General features: G+C 42.5%; 1 protein-coding gene across 2 annotated transcripts in view; it reads left to right on the forward strand.

The window, feature by feature from the left end:
• Window positions 1-17,389: 17,389 nt before the first annotated feature.
• The window catches only part of LOC124804861 (septin-2), a 50,893-nt gene continuing 44,149 nt past the window's right edge, over window positions 17,390-24,133 (forward strand). Inside the window, exons 1-2 of one of the 2 annotated variants that reach the window (XM_047265220.1) lie at window positions 17,390-17,471; window positions 17,714-17,831. In XM_047265220.1, the coding sequence (XP_047121176.1) occupies window positions 17,430-17,471; window positions 17,714-17,831 (160 nt within the window). In that variant the 5' untranslated portion in view covers window positions 17,390-17,429. The remainder of the gene's footprint in view (window positions 17,472-17,713; window positions 17,832-24,133) is intronic. The other variant, XM_047265221.1, reaches the window with a different exon arrangement.

Here is a 24,133-nt window from a genome sequence, read left to right on the forward strand (position 1 = left end):
TTGACTTGCGCTTTATTTCAGTGGGGTATTTCCGACACTATCGAAACTTTCAAGACAAACACGCTCAAGTTTAAGCACTTACTTTCGTAGTAAGACATTCCAATGACGCGTTAACACTGGTAATCACTGCGACGTGCAGTCAAAGAACAATATTCTGATGCTACTAATTTTATCACTGGCTTATTAACATTTGTTGGCAGTCATCCAAGTGTGTGCTTCACTCTCGTGCAAAATTAGCACTACGACACAAAGCTTTTCGCAGTGTATCGCTAACGGCTGTAAATGAGAGGGTTAATTTAAATTAAATTCATATTTCCAACACAGCTGACAGTTTTTGGAATTAATATTTCCGCTATTTTTAATTTAGTCATGAATACCACAGAGTTGCTGAACTCATCCAAATGTAATGTTTACAGCGAATAAAACTAAATAACGAGACGGGGTAGGGGAGAAGAGGTGCTCAAATGTATGTAGCTATTCTCTAAAAACTGGCCTGTGAAGTTAATGACAAGTAATTTCTTTCTTTCTAGTGCCTGATTTGAACCCACAATTAGCGTTCTTTCTTTGAAAAACATATTTTAAATTAGAACTCTTCTAAAAGCCTGTTTGGCTCACCTCTTACGATCAATTTCAAGCAGAGCAATCACCATTCCAAAGATTTATTTACACTTCATTGCTTTACCAACCATGGTCATTCTGGAAGCGATATGTCCTTGTCTTTAGACAACCTGGGGACAGATGCACACACAGTTATGACGATCTATAGGCTAACGTGGAATCCGAACCACGGTGCAATTTATTATTCCGTCAAACACAAGGCGTTGGCACGGTATAAGGCGTTGGAGATGTTAATGGCTGGTGGAGCAGACTAGATATCGATACGTGAGCCGTTGGATATACACTCTAAAATTAAAAAAAAAATGGCGCATCACGAAGGAAATATCCGGATGGAACGGAAACTGATACATGTGATGTACATGTACAAACAAGTGACTGCGATTTTAGAAAAAGAAAAATGGAGTTATCCAAGAGTAAGAGCTTCAGAAACTGATCAAGTTAACAACGCCTTGGTCCGTTTCTGACCAGTATGCAAGTAGTTATTCGGTTTGTCAATGATTGATAGAGTTGCTGGATGCCCTCCTGAAGGATTTCGTGCAAAATTCTGTCCAATTGGTGCGTTTGATCGTTACAATACAGAGCTGGTTGGAGGGCTTTGTCCATAATGATCCAAATGTTCTCAACTGGGGACAGGTCCAGCGACCTTGCTGGCCAAGGCAGGGTTCGACAAGGACGATGACAGGCAGTAGAAACTCTCGCCTTGTGCGCGTGGGTATTATCTTGCTGAAATGTACGCCCAGGATGGCAATGGAGGGCACCAAAACGGGGCGTAGAATATTGTCGACGTACCGCTGTGCTGTAAGGGTCGCGGGTGACTACCAAATGGGTGCTGCTATGGAATAAAATGGCACCTCAGATGATCACCCTTGCTTGTTGGGATTAATGGCGGGTGACAGACATCCCACCCGTGTCCAGGTCGTCTCCAGACACGTTTTCACTGGCCATCGGGGCTCAGTTCGAAGTGGGACACATCATTAAAGACAATTCTACTCCAGTCTATGGGATTCCAGGCCGAATCTTTTCAGAGAAGGAGCCCTTTGGTTGTCATCCACGGCACCCTTACAGCCCAACGGTACGTCGGCGATATTCTACGTCCCGTTTCCTTGCCCTTGGTGGCCAGTCTTCCTGGGCTTACATTTCAGCAAGATAATACCCGCCCGCACAAGGAAAGAGCTTCTACTGCTTGTCTTTGTGCTCGCCAAACCCTACCTCGGCCAGCTAGGCCGCCAGGTCTCTCAACTGAGAAGTTTTGGAGCACTATGGACAGGGCGCTCCAACCAGCTCGGGAGTTTGTCGACCTAACGCGCCAACTGGACAGAATTTGGCGCGGTATCCCGCTCTAGGACATGCAACAACTCTCCGAGTCAATTTGAAGCAGAATAACGGCTTCCATAAGGGCCAGAGGTTTACTAACACGTTAATGGCCTGCTCAAATTGTAAAGCTCTTTCTCTTGAATAAGTCAACCAATTTCTCTGAAGTTTTTGTTATTTATCTGTACATGTGCATCACATCTACCGATTTCCGTTCTATTCGGACAATTCCTTCATGGGGCGCGTTCTCTTTCTTAGATTGTATAATCTGATGTCTATCCCCAACCAAACCCACAGAGTAAGAGTTAACTGAAGATATGAATTCCAATCTCAAAACGTGTTTGTAAGTAACATGGCGAAAAAGGAAAGACTGTATGGACGTTCTGCGGCCTCCTAGATAGTTGCGTCAGTAAACCGAAGCATGACATTTTCTCGCTTACACAACGCACTTCCAGAGAAGGCGTCAGACAGCACATGTAAAACATTCGTGATCATATGCGCGATTGACCGCAGGGTTTTTCTTGCCGTTCGCCTCCTCTTTCATTTTTATAAACACATTAAACTAAGGGTTCCACAGCCAACTCTACGAGCTGGTTCACAGGGCGGAGGAACACCGACAGGCATCAGGCTCTTCCAGCCTGTTAGAGGAGGATCAGCAGTCTAGCTAAAGGATGACGACGCCCACCCAAGCACGGCGGTGCACCGTCAAAATCTTCACAGTTGATAAATGTCTCACATACGGTTTTCAACTTAAGTCTGCCTCACTGACAACTGTCATTTTGTGAATGACTGTTTATCAGATTAGTCCATATACTTATGCAGAAAGCAATAAACAGACTTCTCCGATATTATACGTTCAATAACTAATACGACACATTTTTTCTTCGCTAATATCTGTTGCAAGAATGCGGAATTTTTTTTTCTGGCACATCGTAGAATATTCTCGCTTCAGCCCCATGGTTTCGCGGAGTTTCTATAGGTGGCGGAGCTACATGTAGCCTTCAAAATGGCGTCTGTAACCAATGTGCATTTCCAAGCAGAGAGCTGTAACCGAGTTTCTTTTGGCGGAAATACAGATAACCGCAGATATTCACAGGTATGTGCGGAGTATTAAGGACACCTGGCAATGAAATTAAGTACGATGAGTCGTTGGGCGAGGCGTCCCTCATCATCGCAAAGGTCGCGCAAACCAGTCCCATCTTCCGCATACCTGTCGGGCGCACACACCTGTCACTTACGCAGTATTGGAACGTTCGGACACACTCATTCGAGGTGATCGACGGATCACAAACAAACACCTCGCTGCACAGCTGGACGTCTCTGTTGGTAGTGCTGGCACAGTCGCCCGTGAGGTGGGGCTACTCAAACATGTGTGGCCACCGGGTTCAACGCCACCTAACAGACGACCATAAAGACCAACGAAGGACCATTTGCGCGGAATTGCTTGCGCATTACGTGGCTGATCGTGACAAATTTTAGTCAAGGCAAAGAAATATGAACCCATCATCTTGAACCGCAAACAAAAAAGGCAATCCATGGAGTGGCGGCACAGTACTTCCCTTCCGAAGTTCAAAGCCGCCATCTCAGCCGGTAACGTCATGGCGAAGGTCTTCTGGAACTCTGAAGGGTCATTCTGTTTGATGACCTCTCTCATAATGCAACGATCAATTCTGAAGTGTAATGTGCTGCCCTCAGGAAACTGAAGAAACGACTTCAGGCTGTTGCCACAAAAATGGAAGCGAACTTCTCCATTACAACGCAAGGCCTCGCCCAAGTCTGCGCACACAAGAGAAGCTCATGAAACTTCATTGGGCTGTTCTTCCTCATCCATCCTACAGCCTGGATCTCGCACCTTCCGACTTACATGTGTGTGGCCCAATGAACGATGCACTCCGCGGAAAGCAGTACGTTGATGATGCGGAGGTTTTGATTCGGCAAGACACTGGCTCCGACATCGATCAGTAGTGTGGTACCATGCGGGCATACAGGCCCTCGTGTTAGGTGAATTAAGACCGTAGCACTGAACGGAGATTATGTTGAAAAATAGGGTTTTGTAGCCAAAAGAGTGAGGAATAATACCATGTGTTGCAATCATGAATAAAACCAACCTGCTTTCATATTTTAACTTCCCGCATGGCACCATCGGTTACGTCGAATGTGCCAGGTATTCCCCGCGGCTAGATTTACGCACAACTAAGGGACGCCAAGATAAATAAAGACACTTTTCATTGCGCAAGCAAAGACCGTGAGCTATCTCTTTATCTATAGAGATAAATTGAAAGGTGCAACTCCGGTTACGATTTACAACATTCTCGTAGATACATATCAACACAGTGGAAACTAACCTTAAAAAAGATAAAAAATGGAAGAATTTAGTATGTCTGAAAAACCAAATTATGCATAATCGAAGTAGAACCACTTGATGAAATATTTGATTTTCAAAACTAAGCTACAGAAGTAAGATGGCAAGTTTGCAGTCTAGGTGTACCAGGTGTGAGAGAAAAGTAATAAGACTAATTCTTTTATCTACCAAAGTAGTAGTTTTTTGTTTTTGTTTTTTTTCAACCAACAATATCGTCCTCTTCAAAGTTCTTCACTTCGGCATCTATACGCCGGCAGAGTCTTAGTTACCACTCTTGGTAGCAGCGCTGAAAGGCTTCAATTGGTAGCGTGTTCAAAATGTCGCCACATTGTTGTGAATGTTCTCCAGAGTCCCAAAATGTACATACTTTTAGAACATTTTTCAATTTCGGAAAAGAAAAAAGTTACAAGGACTCAGGTCTCAGATGAAGAGGGGGCCGTGTGACAACAGGAATGCCTTCTGAGGTCAAAAATTTTGTGATCGAAGAGACCGTGTGACATGGGGCGTTCTCAAGATGGAGCATCCACTCGTCTGCAATGTCCGATTTCACTCGATTCACACTGTCCCTGCTTCTTTCACGGTCTTCTTTGTAAAACACTTGGCTGACAGTCTGTCCTGGAGGTACAAGATCAGTATGCACCATACCCCTACTGTCAAAAAGTAAATCAACTTTGTTTTGATCTCCGTTAGCGAGTTTCATTATCAACGTGTTCTCGGCCTTCCAAAAATACTTTGTGCCAGCGAAAAACTTTTTCTCTTGATAAGGAGTCGTCCCCATTGGCCTGCTTCAACTTTTGAAAGGTTACACTAATGGATTGCTCGAGTTTAACACAAAACCTGATCGCATAACGTTGTTCTAAATTTCGCTGTTCCGTTTTCGTAACAAACAACAAAAACACTACTCACTGGTGGCTCTCTAAAAATTATTTTATTGCTGCACGGAGATAAAACTCCGATTGAGCATCTGGAAGGGATGAACACACCCGTCTACCAAGCAGAACACCACAGCGTTGCCAGTCTCATTACCTTTCTCTACATCTCGTATGACAAGTTTTGCCTTATGATAGTGAGACATGGACTTTAAGTGTGAAACTATTGAAATTAAGGGTCTCCAGAGAGCGAATGGAGAGATGCATGTTGGGACTGACAGGGAGAGGGAGAGGAGAGAGAGAGAGAGAGAGAGAGAGAGAGAGAGAGAGAGAGAGAGAAACAAACAAACGGATCAGGGACAGATACAGAAGGAGTGTACTAATTACCTCGCACACACTATGTATATCAACATCAGTTTTTTTTGCAAATGATGCAGTTACCTATGATGAAGTACCGTCTGAAAACCTGCGCAAATATTCAATGAGACCTTGATAAGATTTCGAAGTTCTTCAGAGAGTGGCAACTTGCTTTAAATGTGCGGCAAAGTGCAACTGTGTGTGTGATTCACATAGACTCAATCGTAGGTGAAGCAGGTGGTGGACTTCAGTCCATTGGTAAGATACTGGGAGAATGTACAGAGTCTTGCAAAATTCGTGTGACATACATCCAACAGTATTGTTTTAGTGTGCGTGCCTCATTCCAAATACAAGTAACAGGGGATATTGCAGGTACTAATACCCAAAGAAGGGCAGCACGAATGGTCAATCTTTTGTTTCATTCCATACGTGAATGGCACAGGAACAAGTCCTAATAACTGGTGAAATTATTAGTAACCGCTGTCATACACTTCACAGTGATTTGGAACGTCTAGATATTGGACTGAAAGACTTACACTGATGAACCAAAACATTATGTCTACTGCCCACAGCGAGGTTGAATGCCACCTGGCGGTGTTGTGGCCACGTGACGCAGTAAGGAAAGATTGTGGGCGGAAAGGGGAGGGTTGGGCAGTCATTATAGCCAAGATACGGGCCGCAAATGCGGAAATCCACTGATATAAGCGGTGTTCACACAGGGCACGTTACTGTGACGCTGCGGCTGGAAACGAGAATCTCTGACACGGTGAAGGTGGCCGGATCACGTCTCGTCACGAAACACAGAGGTCGAAGGATCCCCCATTGTATAAACCACGATAGGACGCGACCTGTGGCAGATCTGACGACGGAGAACAATGCTGGTGCAGATACAAGTGTTTCGGAGCACACCATCCAACGGCCACTGCTGAACATGGGGAGCTCCGCATTGCAAGACCCCTACGTGTTCTTGCGTTGAGCCAACGACGTCGTCAGTTATGACTGCAGCGGGCACAGCTTCGTGTATTTTCATCGTTGATCGATAGAAACTTGTCGCCTGTCCAATGAATCGCATTTCTTATTACACCACGTCGATGGTTGGATCCTTACACAACTTCATCCAAGTGAAGGGTTGCACAAAACATGCACCGTGCCACAGACGCAGGCCAGTGAGGGCAGAATTGTGCTTTGGGGTACACTGAGTTGGGCTTCCATGGTACCTGTTGTGGAAATCGCAGGCATCGTGACAGCAGTGAACTGCGTGAACATTATTGCGAACCACCTGCATCGCTTCATCCTTGAAGTCTCCACTACAGCGATGACATCTCCCAGCAGAATAACTGTCCGCGGTGCAAGGGCAGAATCGTGCTACAGTGCTTTGATGGACATTGTTGTGAGCTCAGACTGATGTCTTGGGCAGCAAAAGTGCCTGACGTGTGCCCACTGGAACATACTGGACGCCAGCTGCGTGCCCGTAAACCACCACTCCGTAATTTGCGGGAATTGGTTGACCTGTGTGAAGACATCTCTTACCACATACTTCTCGAAGATACCGAATTGTCCCCAATGTCCGGGATGATCGGAAATGGGTCTTAATCCTCCGAGTCCAGATTAATAGGAGTTTTCGAAGCGGAGAAAAGATATGGATATATAAAATAAGCTGTTGCTATCTTCACTTAATGTGTTTATTAACAAAGTTACAATCCGGGAAAAAGACGAAGTGTTAAGCCAGGAAAGGCCTTAGTGCATTCTGGAAATAATGATGCCCAGAACGCCTTTGTACCTCATATAGTGTGACTAGCGAACCCGGCAATGCTTCGCAACTGCTGAACGTTTATGGGAGTTCGATATACATCCTAATCTCCTTCCCTCCTCCTCTCTGCCAATCTCCTGCTCCCCTATCTCTTGGTCCATGTCCACCCCCCCCCCCTCCCTCTCTCTCTCTCTCTCTCTCTCTCTCTCTCTCTCTCTCTCTCTCTCTCTCTGTCCATTTACTCCCACCCATCCACACCCTCTCTTACCCCCTCTCTGACGTTGAGTCTTATTTATTCTGAGAGCAAAGAAACCTTCATTGGGAATTGAGATAGCTTAAAATGGATGGGTAAAATATACGAAATCAGTATGTCGTTGTAAACCTGTTTTACTGTCATTGTAATAGTACACTATGGTACATTACAAACTGCGCGCGTATCTTGGCGAACTCTGAGCCATTGTGCGGAGCAGGCTTTCGAACACGTGAAGACATTGCCACAGCCCTGACGCGTGAGATCCGACGATTCGCTCATGGTGACGCCACGGGTATTCGGCGTCTTCCACAGCGTTGGCAGTGTGTGGCGGCTTCGTTGGGAGGCAATTTGGAGGGACTATAAGGCGCCAGAGGTCCGCGTTCCTGCCTTGTACTGTTACTACTGAGTACTGTTGCAATTGACAGTAGAAAATGTGTGAACCGAGTAAATTTGTTTCGTCTTATCCTCGTGCTGTATCTTTATGGCCGTGTGTTCATCCATTTTCCTACACGTAAAGTTTGCATATGAACTAACGCCAATAACTGCCATGATTTTTGCAATGACCCTCGTATATTACGCACGCACACACACACACACACACACACACACACACACACACACACACACATATATATATATATATATATATATATATAATATCTATTTTAAAAATATATAGCCTACGTCCGTCCGAATGTTGATCAGAGTACAGTATAAAAATGTGAAGTACATTTGTTTGGAACTTGTCGAGATTTTTGGCAACGTTAAGAGCGACTTGTCTTTATACAGACCGATAGTGCAGAACAGAGGAGCCAAAACATTGTGAACATTACCCACTGCGAGACTGAATACCGACTGTGGCGTTGTTGACGCGTCACGCGGCGAGGAAAGTATGTAAGCGGAGCACAGACGAATAGCGAATCTTTCTTGGGTCATTCCATGGTTACGGACGTAACATCTGAAAAATTTACCCCAAACTATTAACATGGAAAAAAAAACCAGACCGACTTGAATATGACACTATATACAGCAAAGGTTCCATGATGCGATCTGTGTTGTTTGCTCACTAGACAAGGGTACAGAAAGTGTTACAGGCGTAACAAAACCTTCACTTGTCACGGCGACAGGGGCAGCAAATGGGTAATTCTACTGACCTAAGCTACTAGCTATCACAAAAGGAACGAGCATCTCGGAAAGGCCGAAATTCGTCTGCCGTTCAAGTGCTACGATCATGAGCATCGATGAGAAGTGGTTGAAGGGCAGTGAAATCACGAGCAGGCGACAGAGTGCTGTTGGGCGTCCACGCTTCGTCGCAGAACGTGGACGCCGGAGGTATGCCCGCTCTGTATACTGAGGTGACAAAAGTCGTGGGACAGCGACGTGCACATACACAGATGGTGGTAGTATCGCGAACACTAGGCATGAAAGCGCAGTGCATTGGCGGAGCTGTCATTTGTGCTCATGTGTTTCACGTGAAAGGGTGTCTGACATGGTTAAGGCCTCACAACTGGAATTAACAGACTTTGAATGTGGAATGGTAGTTGGTGCTAGACGTATTGGCCATTCCATTTCGGAAATCGTTATAAAATTCAATATTACGAGATCTGCAGTGTCAACATCGTGCAGAGAACACCGCAGTTCAGGCATTACCTGTCACTACAGAAAACGCAATGGCTGAGCTGACGGCCTTCACTTAACGACCGAGAGCAGCGGCATTTGCGTAGCGTTGGCAGTGCTAACAGACAAGCAACGCTGCGTGAAATAACCACAGAAATCAGTGTGGGTCATTAGACGTATGTATCCGTATCCGTTAGGGCAATGCTGCGAAATCTGGCGTTAATGACGAGACAACCGACGTGAGTTGCTAACAGTACGACATCGCCTGCAGCGCCTCTGTTGGGCTCGTGACCGTGTCGGTTGGACCCTAGACGACTGGAAAACAGTGGCTTGGTGAGAGGAGTTCCGATTTCAGTTGGTAGGAGTTCATGGTAAGGTTCAAGTATGGCACAGACCCCACGAAACCACGGACCCAATTTGCCAAAAAGGAACTGTGCAAGCTGGTGTTGGCCCCATAATGGTGTGGGCTGCGTGTTTACATGGAATGGACTGGACCCCTTGATCCAACTGAACCGATCACTGACTGCAAATGGTTATGTCTGGCTACCTCGAGACCATTTGCAGCCATTCATGGAATTTTTATGGATGACAATGCACCGCATTACAGGGTCATAATTGTTCGCAACTGGTTTGAAGAACATTCTGAGCAATTCGAGCGAATGGTGGGACATAATCGAGTGGTCAGTTCGTGCACAAAAATTCTGCACCGGTAACACTTTCACAACAATGGACGACTACAGAGCAGCACGGCTCAATATTTCTGCAGGGGACTTCCAACAACGACTTGTGGTGTCGATGCCACGTCGGGTTGCTGCCTACTCTCGGCAATGGGAGGTAAGACACGATACTAGGAAGTATCCCGTGACTTCTGTCACCCCAGCGTAGAGCAGGATAGCACTAGATCTGACGACAGAGTACAAGCCACACGTGATCCGAAGCACATCGATTGGCGCACGTTGATGAATATCAGGCACTGCAGCAGATGACCCCTATGTAGTCCCATGGTGACCCAACAACAGTGTCAATTACGACTGCAGCGGGCACGGAATCATTGAGTTAGGCTGTGGAACATCGGAAATGTGTCGCCTGATCGCATGAATCACGTTTCTTGTCACAGCAGGTAGATGGTCACGATAGAACAGGCCACCAGCCGGGCGAGCGGCTGCTCGAAACATGGACCTCACCACAGACGCAAGCCGCTGAGGGTAGGAAGTATTATGCTGTGGGGCACATTCACCTGGGCTGACAAAGCACCGATAGTAGTAATCGCAGACACCCTGCAGCTGTGTACTACACGTCCCTTAACGGTCCTGCTCACGCACCAACCGACCGACCAATTGGACGTGTTTTGTCCGACCGACTGACGAACTTATCGTGGTAGGACGTCGGGCGACTAGGACCACCCAACAGCTTCCCCCTCCACCCAACAAATTATGTATTATGTCGCGTCGTGTGAGTGGAAGGGGGGGGGGGGGCCGAGGGGGCGCGCTGCCGTGCCAACAGCCCGACACAAGTTCATGTTTTGTCACTGCGCAGGATTAAATGCTGTACTGATGTACATGAGAGGGTGCGAGGCGGCCGAAACTTTAAGGGCGGAGTTTAGCACTAGAGACGCATTTGAACAAAAGTCCGTCGACTTTCTGCATTTCGGGTTTTACGTACGCATTTGAACGAAAGTCCATCGACTTTCTGCATTTCGGGTTTTACGTTTCACTTCGTATACTTATCGGTATGAAATCTAAAAACCGAAAGATCGACATTTCCTGGACGCTAATGCATAAAATCTACTTGCTTCATTGTTATAAGCGTTCAAGAAAGTCCAACCAACACTACTGGCCATTAAAATTGCTACACCACGAAGACGACGTGCTACAGACGCGAAATTTAACCGACAGCAAGAAGATGCTGTGATATGCAAATGATTAGCTTTTCAGAGCATTCACACAGGGTTGGCGCCGGTGGCGACACCTACAATGTGCTGACATGAAGAAAGTTTCCAACCGATTTCTCATACACAAACAGCAGTTGACCGGCGATGCCTGGTGAAACGTTGTTGTGATGCCTCGTGTAAGGAGGAGAAATGTGTACCGTCAAGTTTCCGACTTTGATAAAGGTCGGATTGTAGCCTATCGCGATTGCGGTTTATCGTATCACGACATTGCTGCTCTCGTTGGTCCAGATCCAATGACTGTTTTCAGAACATCGAATCGGTGGGTTCAGGAGGGTAATACCGAACGCCGTGCTGGATCCCAACGACCTCTTATCACTAGCAGTCGAGATGACAGGCATCTTATCCCCACGGCTGTAACGGATCGTGCAGCCACGTCTCGATCCCTGAGTCAACAGATGGGGACGTTTACAAGACAACAACCATTGCACGAACAGTTCGACGACGTTTGCAGCAACATGGACTATCAGCTCGGAGACCATGGCTGCGGTTACCCTTGACGCAGCATCACAGACAGGAGAGCCTGCGATGGTGTACTCAACGACGAACCTGGGTGCACGAATGGCAAAACGTCATTTTTTCGGATTAATCCAGGTTCTGTTTACAGCATCATGATGGCCGCATCCGTGTTTGGCGACATTGCGGTGAACGCACATTGGAAGCGTGTATTCGTCGTCGCCATACTGGCGTATCACCCGGCGTGATGGTATGGGGTGCCATTGGTTACACGTCTCGGTCACCTCTTGTTCGCATTGATGGCACTTTGAACAGTGGACGTTACATTTCAGATGTGTTACGACCCGTGGCTCTACCCTTCATTCGATCCCTGCGAAACCCTACATTTCAGCAGGCTAATGCATGACCGCATGTTGCAGGTCCTGTACGGGCCTTTCTGAATACAGAAAATGTTCGACTGCTGCCCTGGCCAGCACATTCTCCAGATCTCTCACCAATTGAAAACGTCTGGTCAATGGTGGCCGAGCAACTGGCTCGTCACGATACGCCAGTCACTACTCTTGATGAAGTGTGGTATCGTGTTGAAGCTGCATCGGCAGCTGTACCTGTACACACCATCCAAGCTATGTTTGACTCAATGCCCAGGCGTATCAAGGCCGTTATTACGGCCAGAGGTGGTTGTTCTGGGTACTGATTTCTCAGGATCTATGCACCTAAATTGCATTAAAATGTAATCACATGTCAGTTCTAATATAATATATTTGTCCAATGAATACCCGTTTATCATCTGCATTTCTTCGTGGTGTAGCAATTTTAATGGCCAGTAGTGTATATCCACGCCCTCTGCTGTGGAGAGCGAAGTATTGGTTTTCCTTTTCTGTTGCTAAATGATCCAAATGCTTCATTTATTACGTATCTGATGTGAGCCACCACCACTTATTCTTCGAATTTGAAATGAGGTTGTTAAACTTACATATCATTTTTTATGCTACATCCGTAAATAAGTTAATAACGTTTTCATGTACCTCTTTTGTTTCATTTATTTTGCTTTGCCACGATGTATTTCCTCAGTCCACTACAAATCACGTAGCAGGGTTCAAGAATCAATTTAGTTAATAATTATGGGGATAGGGCAGCAATGAATGTAAGGTTCTCGTAACTTCTGCCAGTGGCTACTTATCGTGAAGTAGCTAAAAGACTCCCTTCGCGGCTTACAGCCTTTCCCATGACTGCATTCTTTTTTATTGAGAGTTGTTTTATGATGTTCACCAACTCCAAAATGCATGATTCACACATTCTTAAATAGTTACGAAAACCATCGGCTCCCAGATGCTTAAGTAACAAAACGCGGATGAATTTCTTTCCTTGCATTGGCCACTTCTTTGCCCACAGCTTTCTCTTGTGTTTTTTTTTCTACCTTACTATCTGAGTAAAACCAAAGGGATTTCGTAATACATAAACAGAGCGCAGTCGGTCTGGACGCGTGCAGGATGTCACGAAATTGGTCGCTCAGTCTGCCGATAAACTGGCGCGTGTGTGGAGGCCTTAGTGTTTGACGTCTTCTCCGACGGCGGTGTCATCTTCCAGTTAGACAATTGTCAAAGTCACGCGGTAATAATCGTGCAACAATGGTTTGAGGAGCATGCCAGTAAACTCACATTGAATTCTTGGTCACAAAATTAGCTGGTCCGTAGCCGGTGCAACCCATCTGAGACGCTATCGGGCCCTAGCTCCGTGTCCACAAACCGCCGGCCAGTTATTTACGGCAATTTGGTGAGGCGCGCACAAACGTCTGGTGCCACATACCTCCAGAAATCAACCAATGACTTGAAGACTCCATGCTACACAGAATCACTGCCGTATCTCGTTCCCAAGGTGGGCCAACACGCTATTAAGAAGGTGGCCGTATTGTGTGTCATCTCACGAGTTATTTCCCTCGAGAGGACAAAAGGAAGTACCGCTGCAGTTTATAATATTCAACTTCATCTGCTTACCGCCGAAGCTTAGCACGGTCAAGATCTGCTCTCATAATGAGGAATCAGAGGCAGTTTGAAAATAATGGAATTCATAAACACAAAAGGAACAAATATGGACGTGTCTATCCACAACTCAACCATACCCTTGCACAGAAATTAGCGAAGTATTCATACATACAAATTTAGTACATATCGCGTCCGGTGTGAGTTACAGATGCTAACACATAATGAAGCTTATAAAAACAAACTGAAATAAATTCAGCTTGCCATACCGGCCTAGGAAATTTTGTTGCATCAGAAAATCAGGTGTGTAAATGGACAGTGTGTGGCCATGTTTCTACAGAGAAAACCTAATTTCTAATCCTACTGGCGCGTTCTGCATTATAATGAGCTGTTGCAATTACGGTCTACTGACACGCAAAAAACTAAACTTTAGCTCCTATCAAGTACGACATTGTATTGCCTCCTGTAGCAAGCAACTCCTGAGTTGTTCCAATAACAGCACAGCAGACGAGAATTATTTCCAGGAGATCGTTTTCATTTTGGACGGGCATCTCGTAACCAATAATTCTAACATGATCCCGTACTAAGAAATCAAACCAGGCGGACGATATGGCAGCGAAACTAAATGACCTTTATACTACACGCCTTTCTGACATCTCCCGAGCGAGATACGTAAAGTAAAATGCATTGCCCTCATGCTGGAGCCTTGTAAGTCTATTAAGACCAAGTAAGACAACTTGGGAAATATCACTCATAGAAAAAAATCATACAGGCTTACATTGGTGCAATTCAGTCGGCGGAGAACGGGGTGTTTATAGGGGATGCGTAGATACAGGGCTATTAACCATTAACTGATTATGTAACCCACCCTCCCCTCGCAAGTTCTCTGCAAATCTGTTGATGGCTTTACTTCATAATTTTATAATGGACAACAGCAGCCTATAAACGACTATTGCGACTACTAAACATTCGATCTCAGGTGGAACTAGCTTCATCCGAAAAAAACTTAGACATGCAGGAAAGTGAGGGTCAAGCACACACCGTTGCAGCCCTCATTGGCTTAATCCTGTTGAGCATGTTTTTCACTGCAGTGGATAGAATGCTCACTTCTCTGGTATTTTCAATCAGTCACGACGCTGCGAATGCATGCAAGGTGCATCATCAATAGCGGGTGCACACTGCAGTGGACTGCGTGCATTTTCAGCCTCGGGGCTGACTGAAAATTCCAAAGACGCGACCATCGATAGCTGTCAACTGTAGTAGACTCTACACGCCACACGGTTAACACGACTTAACAATAGTCTTGTAAATACAAGACTTGTGCTGAATGTCTCCTAAGAAGATACTTGTCCCGACACAACTTTTCAGCTTCCTGACATTTTCGTTCTGCTTGTTTGTCAACGAAAATCGCACCTGCTTATCCCGCCGCTACACTTCAACCGTTACTACGGAGCTGCTTGTCACGACAATACATCACGCCATCTGCTATGCATTAGAAGAATCCTGCCCACAAACTTCATGATGTACCCTTACATGTTGGTCAGGTTTGCTTAGCCAACAACGTTAGCAATTATGCGCATAATAAACCACTTTATCACATGTTAAAAATAGCGATTCGTAGGCTATCTTATTCCACGCGCTGATTTATCCCAGAAGACGTTTTTACAACTTTCGACTAAGTCGGTTTCAGCATTTGTTTCTTTACTTCAAACTGCTCTTTATCAACCCATTATTCGCACCATGTTTATGACATTAAGCTCGAAGCTATATAGTGCAGCAGTCTGCATGCAGACTAAAAGGTGTATCTTCTACGCGGCCTAGTGGAACACGAAAGGTGTAATCATGGCAAGTGTTGTTTCAAGGAACGTGTGTAGAAGAAAGTCCATGAAAACGAAACAGCTAACTACAAAACCCTACATCATTAACAATTAATGTTTGTTTTCGCCGCATTTCACTGACCCACTAACACACACACTAGTACGTAGATGCCGTTATCTACACGCTACTGCGATGAATCACTCGCAGAAAGGTAAGAAAACAGGTTACTAGACACTCACGAGGACTCGAGGAAAACTAGATTATGAGTGCTGTATGAAACTGCAATGTCACTTGTATTCAAATTTACTGTGGGTTGTGAGAGGAGGGGCTGGTATGAGTAAAAGTAACACTTACGAAATGTGAGCTACCGTGGATTGTAGACGTGTAAATGAAACTATATAACAAAAGCTGTAGAACTGTGTAAATTCGAAAGCAGCACTGGTAACATGACGTACTAATAGAACGTTCGCGGACTGTAGAACGCGAGCAGTAATGGATGTAAACTGCACACAACCCGTGAAACAACTAGGTACTATTGACACCAGAAAAGGTAAATGTTGACAACTCAAAATAACAAGATGAACTACATTATCATGTAGATGAACGCCAAAGTTGTCATGCTCAGACCACTAAGAACTATTGTTTCATACAGCTTTCAGCAGTCATTTTCGGAATAATTTATGTTGCTTCTCCCTGTTCCTTCACGGGTAAACAAAACCGCAATAAACGATCGTTAAGACTGCAGTAGCGCTTTACTATAGCGGTTCAGTATGTAAGCGGGCTATACTCGTACTTTGGGTGGAAAGCTACGGGTTCTCTTTTAATCTTACATGAAGTATACGAGAAGTCAAGTACGTGTGTTTCTAGGTTATACATACGCTTCGCGACTCACTTTCCATTTTATTAGCGATCAATGTATTTTCTTGATTTCCTGTTCGGAAAACCTCTTACTGCTAAAAAAGGAGATTATGTATGGACATTAGATCCAGTGACCAACCATCTCTGTGTAATCTTTCATCTATTGTTTCTCTATTGCTGCGAAACCTTCTATATAAGCAAGGCAATTTTACTAAGTCTCTTTATAAATAAGATGAAAACTGACACTGTTATTGCTCGCATAAAGACCATGTTTATAAGACAAAAATAAAATCACTTCATACGTTCGTAAGTGCTTAAACGACCACACTTTCGGCAGTAAATATGTGAGATATCTGTTCTAAAACAAGCTTGAAACGACGATCGGAAATACTTAAGAGCAGAAGAGCGTCGCATGAAATGTCAGCGCACCGGCACTCAAGTGACAACCATTTGATGTTAAGGTGTGCTTGACATTCTTTCTACGTCCACCGAAAGAAATTGTAATTGCAAATCCAAAATGTAGTATGCAACGGTCTACTCACCAGATGAAGCACGGTGTTTACAACTTCTCTGTTAGACACCTGGCCAACTTCTATTAAGCCGATGAGGACGGCGAACTTCAAGCTGTCGTTCATAGCCATCCTAACTACTTCTTCAGGTCTTTTGATGTCACTAAATGGCGGACTCTGAAGGTCCGCCATGATTCTAGGTTTACTTTCTATTGTTCACCGATCAAAATACACGACACGTACACATGGAATTGTAGTTAAACAGCGTTTCCGTCACATCACATGATACTACAACATTAGCAGATCTGCCATGTTGGAAACTGATGCAGCAGGTTTGCCAACAGTATATGTTCAAATTTTAAGGTAATGTGTTACAAGTATAATTTTCCTTATATATAAAGCTCAGTGTGGCGTTACTTAGATAAAAGCTAAAAATTTCTGCCTCTAAACCGCTAACAACAGGATAGGTTACAATATATAAACAAAAGTATTAGTGCAGTAAAGTAGTCAGTAATAGTAGCGATAAACGTTATGGGTTTACTCATTATTTTTGTTTTTTTTGTTCTCTGTAAAATATGTATAGTCACTTCCATTAATTACTAAGTTGTAGACGTCCTGTTACTTTTAATTAGATAGGTTGGTAGAACTCTTTTATATGTTTGCTTATTGGACCAAAGAAATTAACAAGCGCACTGACAGCACACAGCAGTTTATCGTTGGCACGATGGCAGCGGTTGATGTTGAGAGGGTCGGTAATAGTTTAAACGTAAATTTCGTTCCATATTAATTATTTTTCTCAGTTTATTTGTCTCAAAACATAATGTTTATAAACATATTGCCTTGTGTAGTTCACAATACTGCAGACTGTCGGAAACGCTAGCGCAGTAACCTTTAGTCCAAAGGGCGTTGCAGTTAGGCGTGACCTTTTAACCATAACTGTCTGTACAGTTACAGTATTGCATGTGCCTTAAATGCTGTAATAAAACAATGAATGCATATGTATTTCAGGTGGAGCAGGGTGTTAGAAACCTGAAGCTTGCAGGTCATGTTGGTTTCGATAGTCTCCCAGATCAGCTTGTGAACAAATCTGTACAGAATGGGTTTGTGTTCAATATACTGTGTATTGGTAAGTTCGTACCGAGATAGACCTTACATAAATGTGTTGAAATCAATTTTTATTGATAGCATTCAAAGCCAGTCAAAGAAAATTTATAATATGCTGTCGCGGGTTTCCAAACTGCACCCCACACTTCCGTACTACATAGTCATTGCCATACCAGAAACGTGTTCTTTATCTAGAAGAAATGTGTCGTACTCTGGTACTACAGTAATATCCATTGTATCAAGAGGTATCATTCTATTATTGACATGACAAATCTTTGTTACTGTAATAACGTAATCAGTTACTTTCATCACTTCATTACCTCCATTGATCTGACCGCAATAAAATAAACTCGTAGCGCCCCCCCCTCCCCCCTTCCTCCTGTTACAGGTTGTTTCACATCAGGTGGCCTCAACTGAAGTTGCTTCGAGCTTGACCATCAACACTTTTGTTGAAGATTGTACAAAATGAATTTCCACCAAGTTTCAGCTCAATCTGTAACTTTGTGTAGTAGTAGAGCCATTTTCACGAGGCCCACTTCCTTCAGAAATGAAAAGGTGCAAAACAGTCCTAAAGCTCAACAAGCCATTGTTGCTGACGTAATATATTAAGATAAAAAAAGCTGACCATGGTACACCTTCAAATTTGCTGTAAGAGCATAGCATGTGAAATTTTCCTCAGTATTTTGGTAATAGGTAGTGAATAAAGGGTAATGAAAACTTTCCTACTGGCTTCTGAATACCAAATTTTGCATACTAAAACACTATTCATCCTAAAAATGAAATCTCCAATTTTATAATTGCTTGATGTGAGAGAGAAGAGTATATTTAAGCACCAGTGTAACTCCAGTTAAGGTGCAAACATTTGCCTTTTTTTGGGGGGGAGGGGGGGGGGGCACATGACATTTAAAAGTTAAACTTACCTTTGCTACTTTTGGTTAATAGTTCTCATGTACCCTCCCATTTACAAATAGTTATTGGAACTAATACAGTTTGGATATTCACTAATGGCAAGTTAAAAAGTTTGTTTAAATATATAAAATAAATTAGTTTCCACCTGTTGCACATTTAACAGAGAAGAGGCATGGAATAACATCTTTTTGGTTATGTGGAAAAATCTTATGAAGCTTTTTACAAATTTGATGCATAATATTTTGCTGATAGCTAGAGCCTTTAATTATGATTGCTTGGTAATAACACTTTTCCGTGTTTCTACTACGTGTACTTTAGGGATGTGGCTCTTAGGCATGTGAGACTTTGTCCATTGGAAATTTGATGACCATAGAGCTTAAAAATTGCTAAAATATACCAAAAGAAAATGATAAAACTACGATAAAGGTTTATTTGTTTTATGAATTTTAACAGGTAACAGCTTGATGATGACTGCACTTTGGTACAAAATATTGTTGGTGTGATATCCACAATTACTAATTAGCCTAAATTCATAAACAAACATTAAATATCAAACAAGGCAAAGGTACATCCAAACCAACTACTACACACATTGTATCCAGAAAACCCGACAGCAAAAAGCAGTTCCATCACTCCTGCAAGGTGTTGGTTCAAGTGAAATGGACAATGTGTACCATTACTTAGAGTGTATTCAGCTGGGACATCTGGCCAAACTAAAATGGTGTTGTCTACTTCAGTTTTATGTTTCCTTGTAAATTTGCCATGTGTGATGCTGGTAATCTGACCACCATAATGATTCAGAGGTGTTTTTTTCTCTCTATAACAACTCAGATACCAAATTAGGCCTGTATTAGCTATATTACTCTAAGAGTTTATACTTCCATGCGTACAATGATAAACATACATAGTGATGTTTCCTGTAAATGGTGAATTTGAACTAAAACAGATGTGGTGAGATATTTCAGTGCACTTCATATAGTGCAAGTATATTGATCCTGACCCTTTCTTCAGATCTTTCCCTTGTTCCTCGAAACTAATAGTAAGCTGAACAATTTCTTATGTAGGAACATACAAAATGCATAGTTATCTCACAACTCTTGATGCAGTTCCTGCAAATGTTTCTACACAGATAAGATGTTCCCATGCAGTATGCTGCACCATACCATCCTCCTCATGTCACCTCCAATTCCATCAACTGCACTCTTTCTGTAAGCTGTAACAAAGAAGATACATTCAGCTGGAAATCATCCATGTTGCAGAAGATTCTCAAAAATTCATGTTTTTTTAACTGAGATGGTGCTGCTCAATCACTTTAGTAATGAAAGAAAGTAAATCAGTTAAAATAGCCTTTCAGAAGGCGGGCAGCAACATAATTTTCATGATTTGTACAGTGAGACAAAACACCATATGAAGCTGCCTCAATTCATTACTATCAGGACATTGGTAGTGTATCACAGCTGTGAATAATGACAGTTTTAAAACTGCAGTGAGATTGCATTTTTTTGTTTTCGAAACTTGATGGATGATGCAGAATTGTTTCACCATACTCCAAAATTGCCTTAAGTGTTTGAAGTCTCTGTGCTGTCTAATTCTGTTGTAGATGTGGAGAGAGATCAGTATTTCAGAAACTTTTTTTTTTAAAAAAAAGCGCAGATGCTTCTGTGATGGCCATCGGTTGAGTCAACTTCATTGGAGCTGGTTTTCCACAAACCCACTGGAGGAATATAATGTTTTTGGTAACGCCAAATTCAGAAAGAAATTTTTCCATAGAGTTTACTCCACAGTTTTGGCATTCTCACTTTATGCACATAATATCTGCATTGTTTGTAAATTATAGTATCTTGTGAGGCAGTTTATGCACAAGTAACTGCACCCTCTCATGATATACATCTTCATCTTTCTCTGTTGTAAGAAGTACATGAGGAGGTCAAATAAGAATGTTGCTGTGTAAATAATTTTTAAGCTTCTTTGATATGTGAAAAATGTCATATTAATACATTGAGCTGCTGGTAAAATACTTTATTTATACAACTAGTTTCAGTCATCTGACCATCATCAGGTTCACAAAAGTATTAACAACATCATGTTAGACAAAATATAAAATTGTGATTGTAAGATGGTAAAACCATGAATAATACACTTTTATCATATCACAGTATAAATAATGTCACCAGTCTATAAAAACTGTGCTAGGGAGGGTACATACTCATAGTAAAACTGTAAGTGGCAATAACAGTGTGAGCAGTCATACCACACAGAACATAAATGTGTACACACTCTAGCACAGTTTTTATAGACTGACAATGTAATTCATGTTATAGTGTAATTCATTATTTTATCATTTGATGATGGTGATTATGATTTTATGTTTCACCTAACATGATGCTGTGAATATTTTTATGAACTTAAGGATGGTCAGATGATTGAAACTGGTTGCATAAATAAAGTTTTTACCAGCAGCTCAACAGGCTAATATGACATTTTTCAAACATATGAGAGCTGTGGAGCACAACCTTTTGAAAATATACTCTTTTAATATGCATGTTAAGGTCCCTTTTCTGCATGAGAACTCTTTTTACCAGCTTATATGGATTTGACACCCTTTGTGCTGGGAAACATCCTGCTAATATCATCACAGACGTGGGAACATTTTATCCCATCACAGATTGTTCAGTTGTAGATCACTCCTCGCAAGGTGTTTCACAAACAACTATCTCTCTTCATGTTAGTGACCAGTGCATTTTTAGCTCAGCAGACTACTTTTACAATGCTTGAGGAGAAATTTTATGAACATTTCTGTCCTGTTGCTATTTTTGAAGTTGTTCCTGCTCTTGCTGACATTTCCATTTTGCAGCCCTTTTGCCTTGGTCTTCATTACTTCTCTTTTGGTGACACACTCTGCCTATCAGTTGTTTCTTTACTTCATAATGTTTTTCTTCAACTGTTAGCTTCTTCCTCCAATTATGCACTCTTACCTTCCCAGGTGTGTGAGATGTGACTAAGAGATTTAGCAGATACTGAAACGAGCAATCTTGTCACTTGCGTAACAAAATGACACACACTGAATCCTACCTCACATTTCAGAAACACGTATAATTACATGAGATTTGATCATTCTAATTTGGTAATGAAATTAGAGCAAATCAATTGAAAAGCCATTGCCTCACAACTTCAGCACAGAAAAATTTGCTTATATTGTTAGTCATGTGGTTATGATGATATGTGCAAACAGATTGTTTGCAACCAGTTTGAATAATTTTAGCTTTGTTGTTAGATATGATTCACAGGTACTAGGTGCAACTGTTAAAAGAAAGAAAAAAAAAGAAGAAAAAATCTTTCCTCTGTCTCTGGCAAGGAAAAAAAAAAAAAATCACATGTATAACTGGAATTTTGTAGTTTGCATGTTTACTGTCACGCAGTCTTGGTGCACGATTAATGTGTACAATTATGTTTCATTTCAAATGTCATTTTCACTAGTTTCTTAAAAGTTGAAACACTAATATCTTGTCCAAAGTAATGTGATATGCCCCATGTACTCAAATGGAGAAAGTCAAACAGTGGAAAATCCAGGATGGACTAATGACAATATTATGGAAAAAAAAAAAAAAAATTGATTGTGACCCACCATAAAGTGAAGATGCTGAATCACAGACAGGCACTATAGCTGCAGTCTTTTTGTTGTGTCTTTCTGCTATTCAGTGTCTCCACTGTATGACGAGTAGCAATCTATCCTTTTCATAATATTGTCAACTGGAAGAAGTCTTTTTTTGTCTGGACAAACGTGACAAAATTGTTGATTTTCAAACATTTCCATGACCTTTTGTTTCAAGTTTTGTTAAAGTTTCTTTCCATCCTTTTTCGGTTGGATGGTATTCCTTTTTCTGTGTCGACCTCATTACTAATCTTACCATTCTTTCTGAAAAACAGACTTCTTCCATAGTCTTTACAGTGGGCTGTATGTGAGGAATTAAAGACCAACTTTGAAATCCCCCCCCACTATTAGGTTTCACTATTGGTACTTTGAAATCCCCCCCCACTATTAGGTTTCACTATTGGTTGTGTTCAACATTTCTTTCGTTTCTTTGATCATCTGGTTGTAATCTAAACATGTAAGACTTAGATGTATTTATACTTTAGCTCATCAGAGGGTGCCTTACCAAAGCCAGCAAATTTTTCATTCCCTTTTGTGATTTGAAATACAGTCCTATACCTATTTTCCCCAAATTGAACCTGACTTTTTTTATGTTCTACAATTGTTTAGTACTCTCCGGGAAAGGTAATATTGAAAGTCCTGCTGACTGGGAAGTGAGAAAGAGTCAGAACAACTGAAAAACTTGAAAAGCAGGAGCAGGGGGGGGGGGGGGGAGGAGGGGCATGTATCTCTTGTCACAACTCATCATGGCATACTTCAGCCGTTTTTCTGCTCTGATAACCACAGAATCAAACTGGTTATAAACTTCAAAAAGTTAGCTCTGCTTTACCACGGCACTGGACATCGAGGTAGTAAAATAGTTGTGTAACAGCTGCAACACACATAATTTAAACTGCCTTCAAGTTTTACACCATTGTCACATTATGTAACCTTTGGGGAAGTTCATAGCAGTCTACCTGACATTTTGTGGAAAGGATTCTGAGTATGACTCTTCATTGTATGATGCTATTGACATCATAGTTTAATTCCAGTTTGAAGTATAGCATATTTTGGTTTTGCTTGTTTTTGCTTAGTTAACTGTGTATTTGAACCAATAAAAAAATGTGTTGCTATGGTCCATGGTGGCTTAACCACTGCTGGTTTCTTGTGAAGTGAGAAAACCAGCATCTCCATTGCTGCAGGGCCCATACCTGATAGATGTTCAATAGCAGACACAAGTGGGTTTTTTACCACAGGTTCCTAAGTCTGATAGAGATTTTTTTACGCAGGTGCCCAAGCCTGATGGTAAATTTTTTAAGTGTCAGAAGACAAAGCTAGAAGAGGTCCCTTTAGGACCCTAAGTGTATGTTGTCTTGAAGCTACTTGAATTTGTTATGTTTCATTAATTTGCTATATGCTGTCCCGACAAAAATTGTATTGCTGGCCACATAATGTCACAGAGAGTGCTGCAATAACTGCAACAATGAGCCATTCGGGAACCCAATACTTGTTACTCCTCGATAGCTAATAAAAAGGATTTTCTGGGCCATGTTGCTGCATAAAGCTTATTAAAGCATACATCTTCTTAGCGTAAGTCTCACAGATATTAAGTTTATCACATGTTACTGATCCACCCAACCCACCACCACTCTTTTTTTTCCCATAAACACATGCTGCATATTGCCCTGACTGGTTGTCCAGTGTTAATATATCAACAGTGTAGGAAAAGGTAAATAGCTGATTACCATAAAGAATGCATATTAACTTGCAGACAAGCACAGTTA

Source organism: Schistocerca piceifrons, chromosome 7 (assembly GCF_021461385.2).
Source record: "Schistocerca piceifrons isolate TAMUIC-IGC-003096 chromosome 7, iqSchPice1.1, whole genome shotgun sequence".
NCBI classification, from domain to species: Eukaryota; Metazoa; Arthropoda; class Insecta; order Orthoptera; family Acrididae; genus Schistocerca; species Schistocerca piceifrons.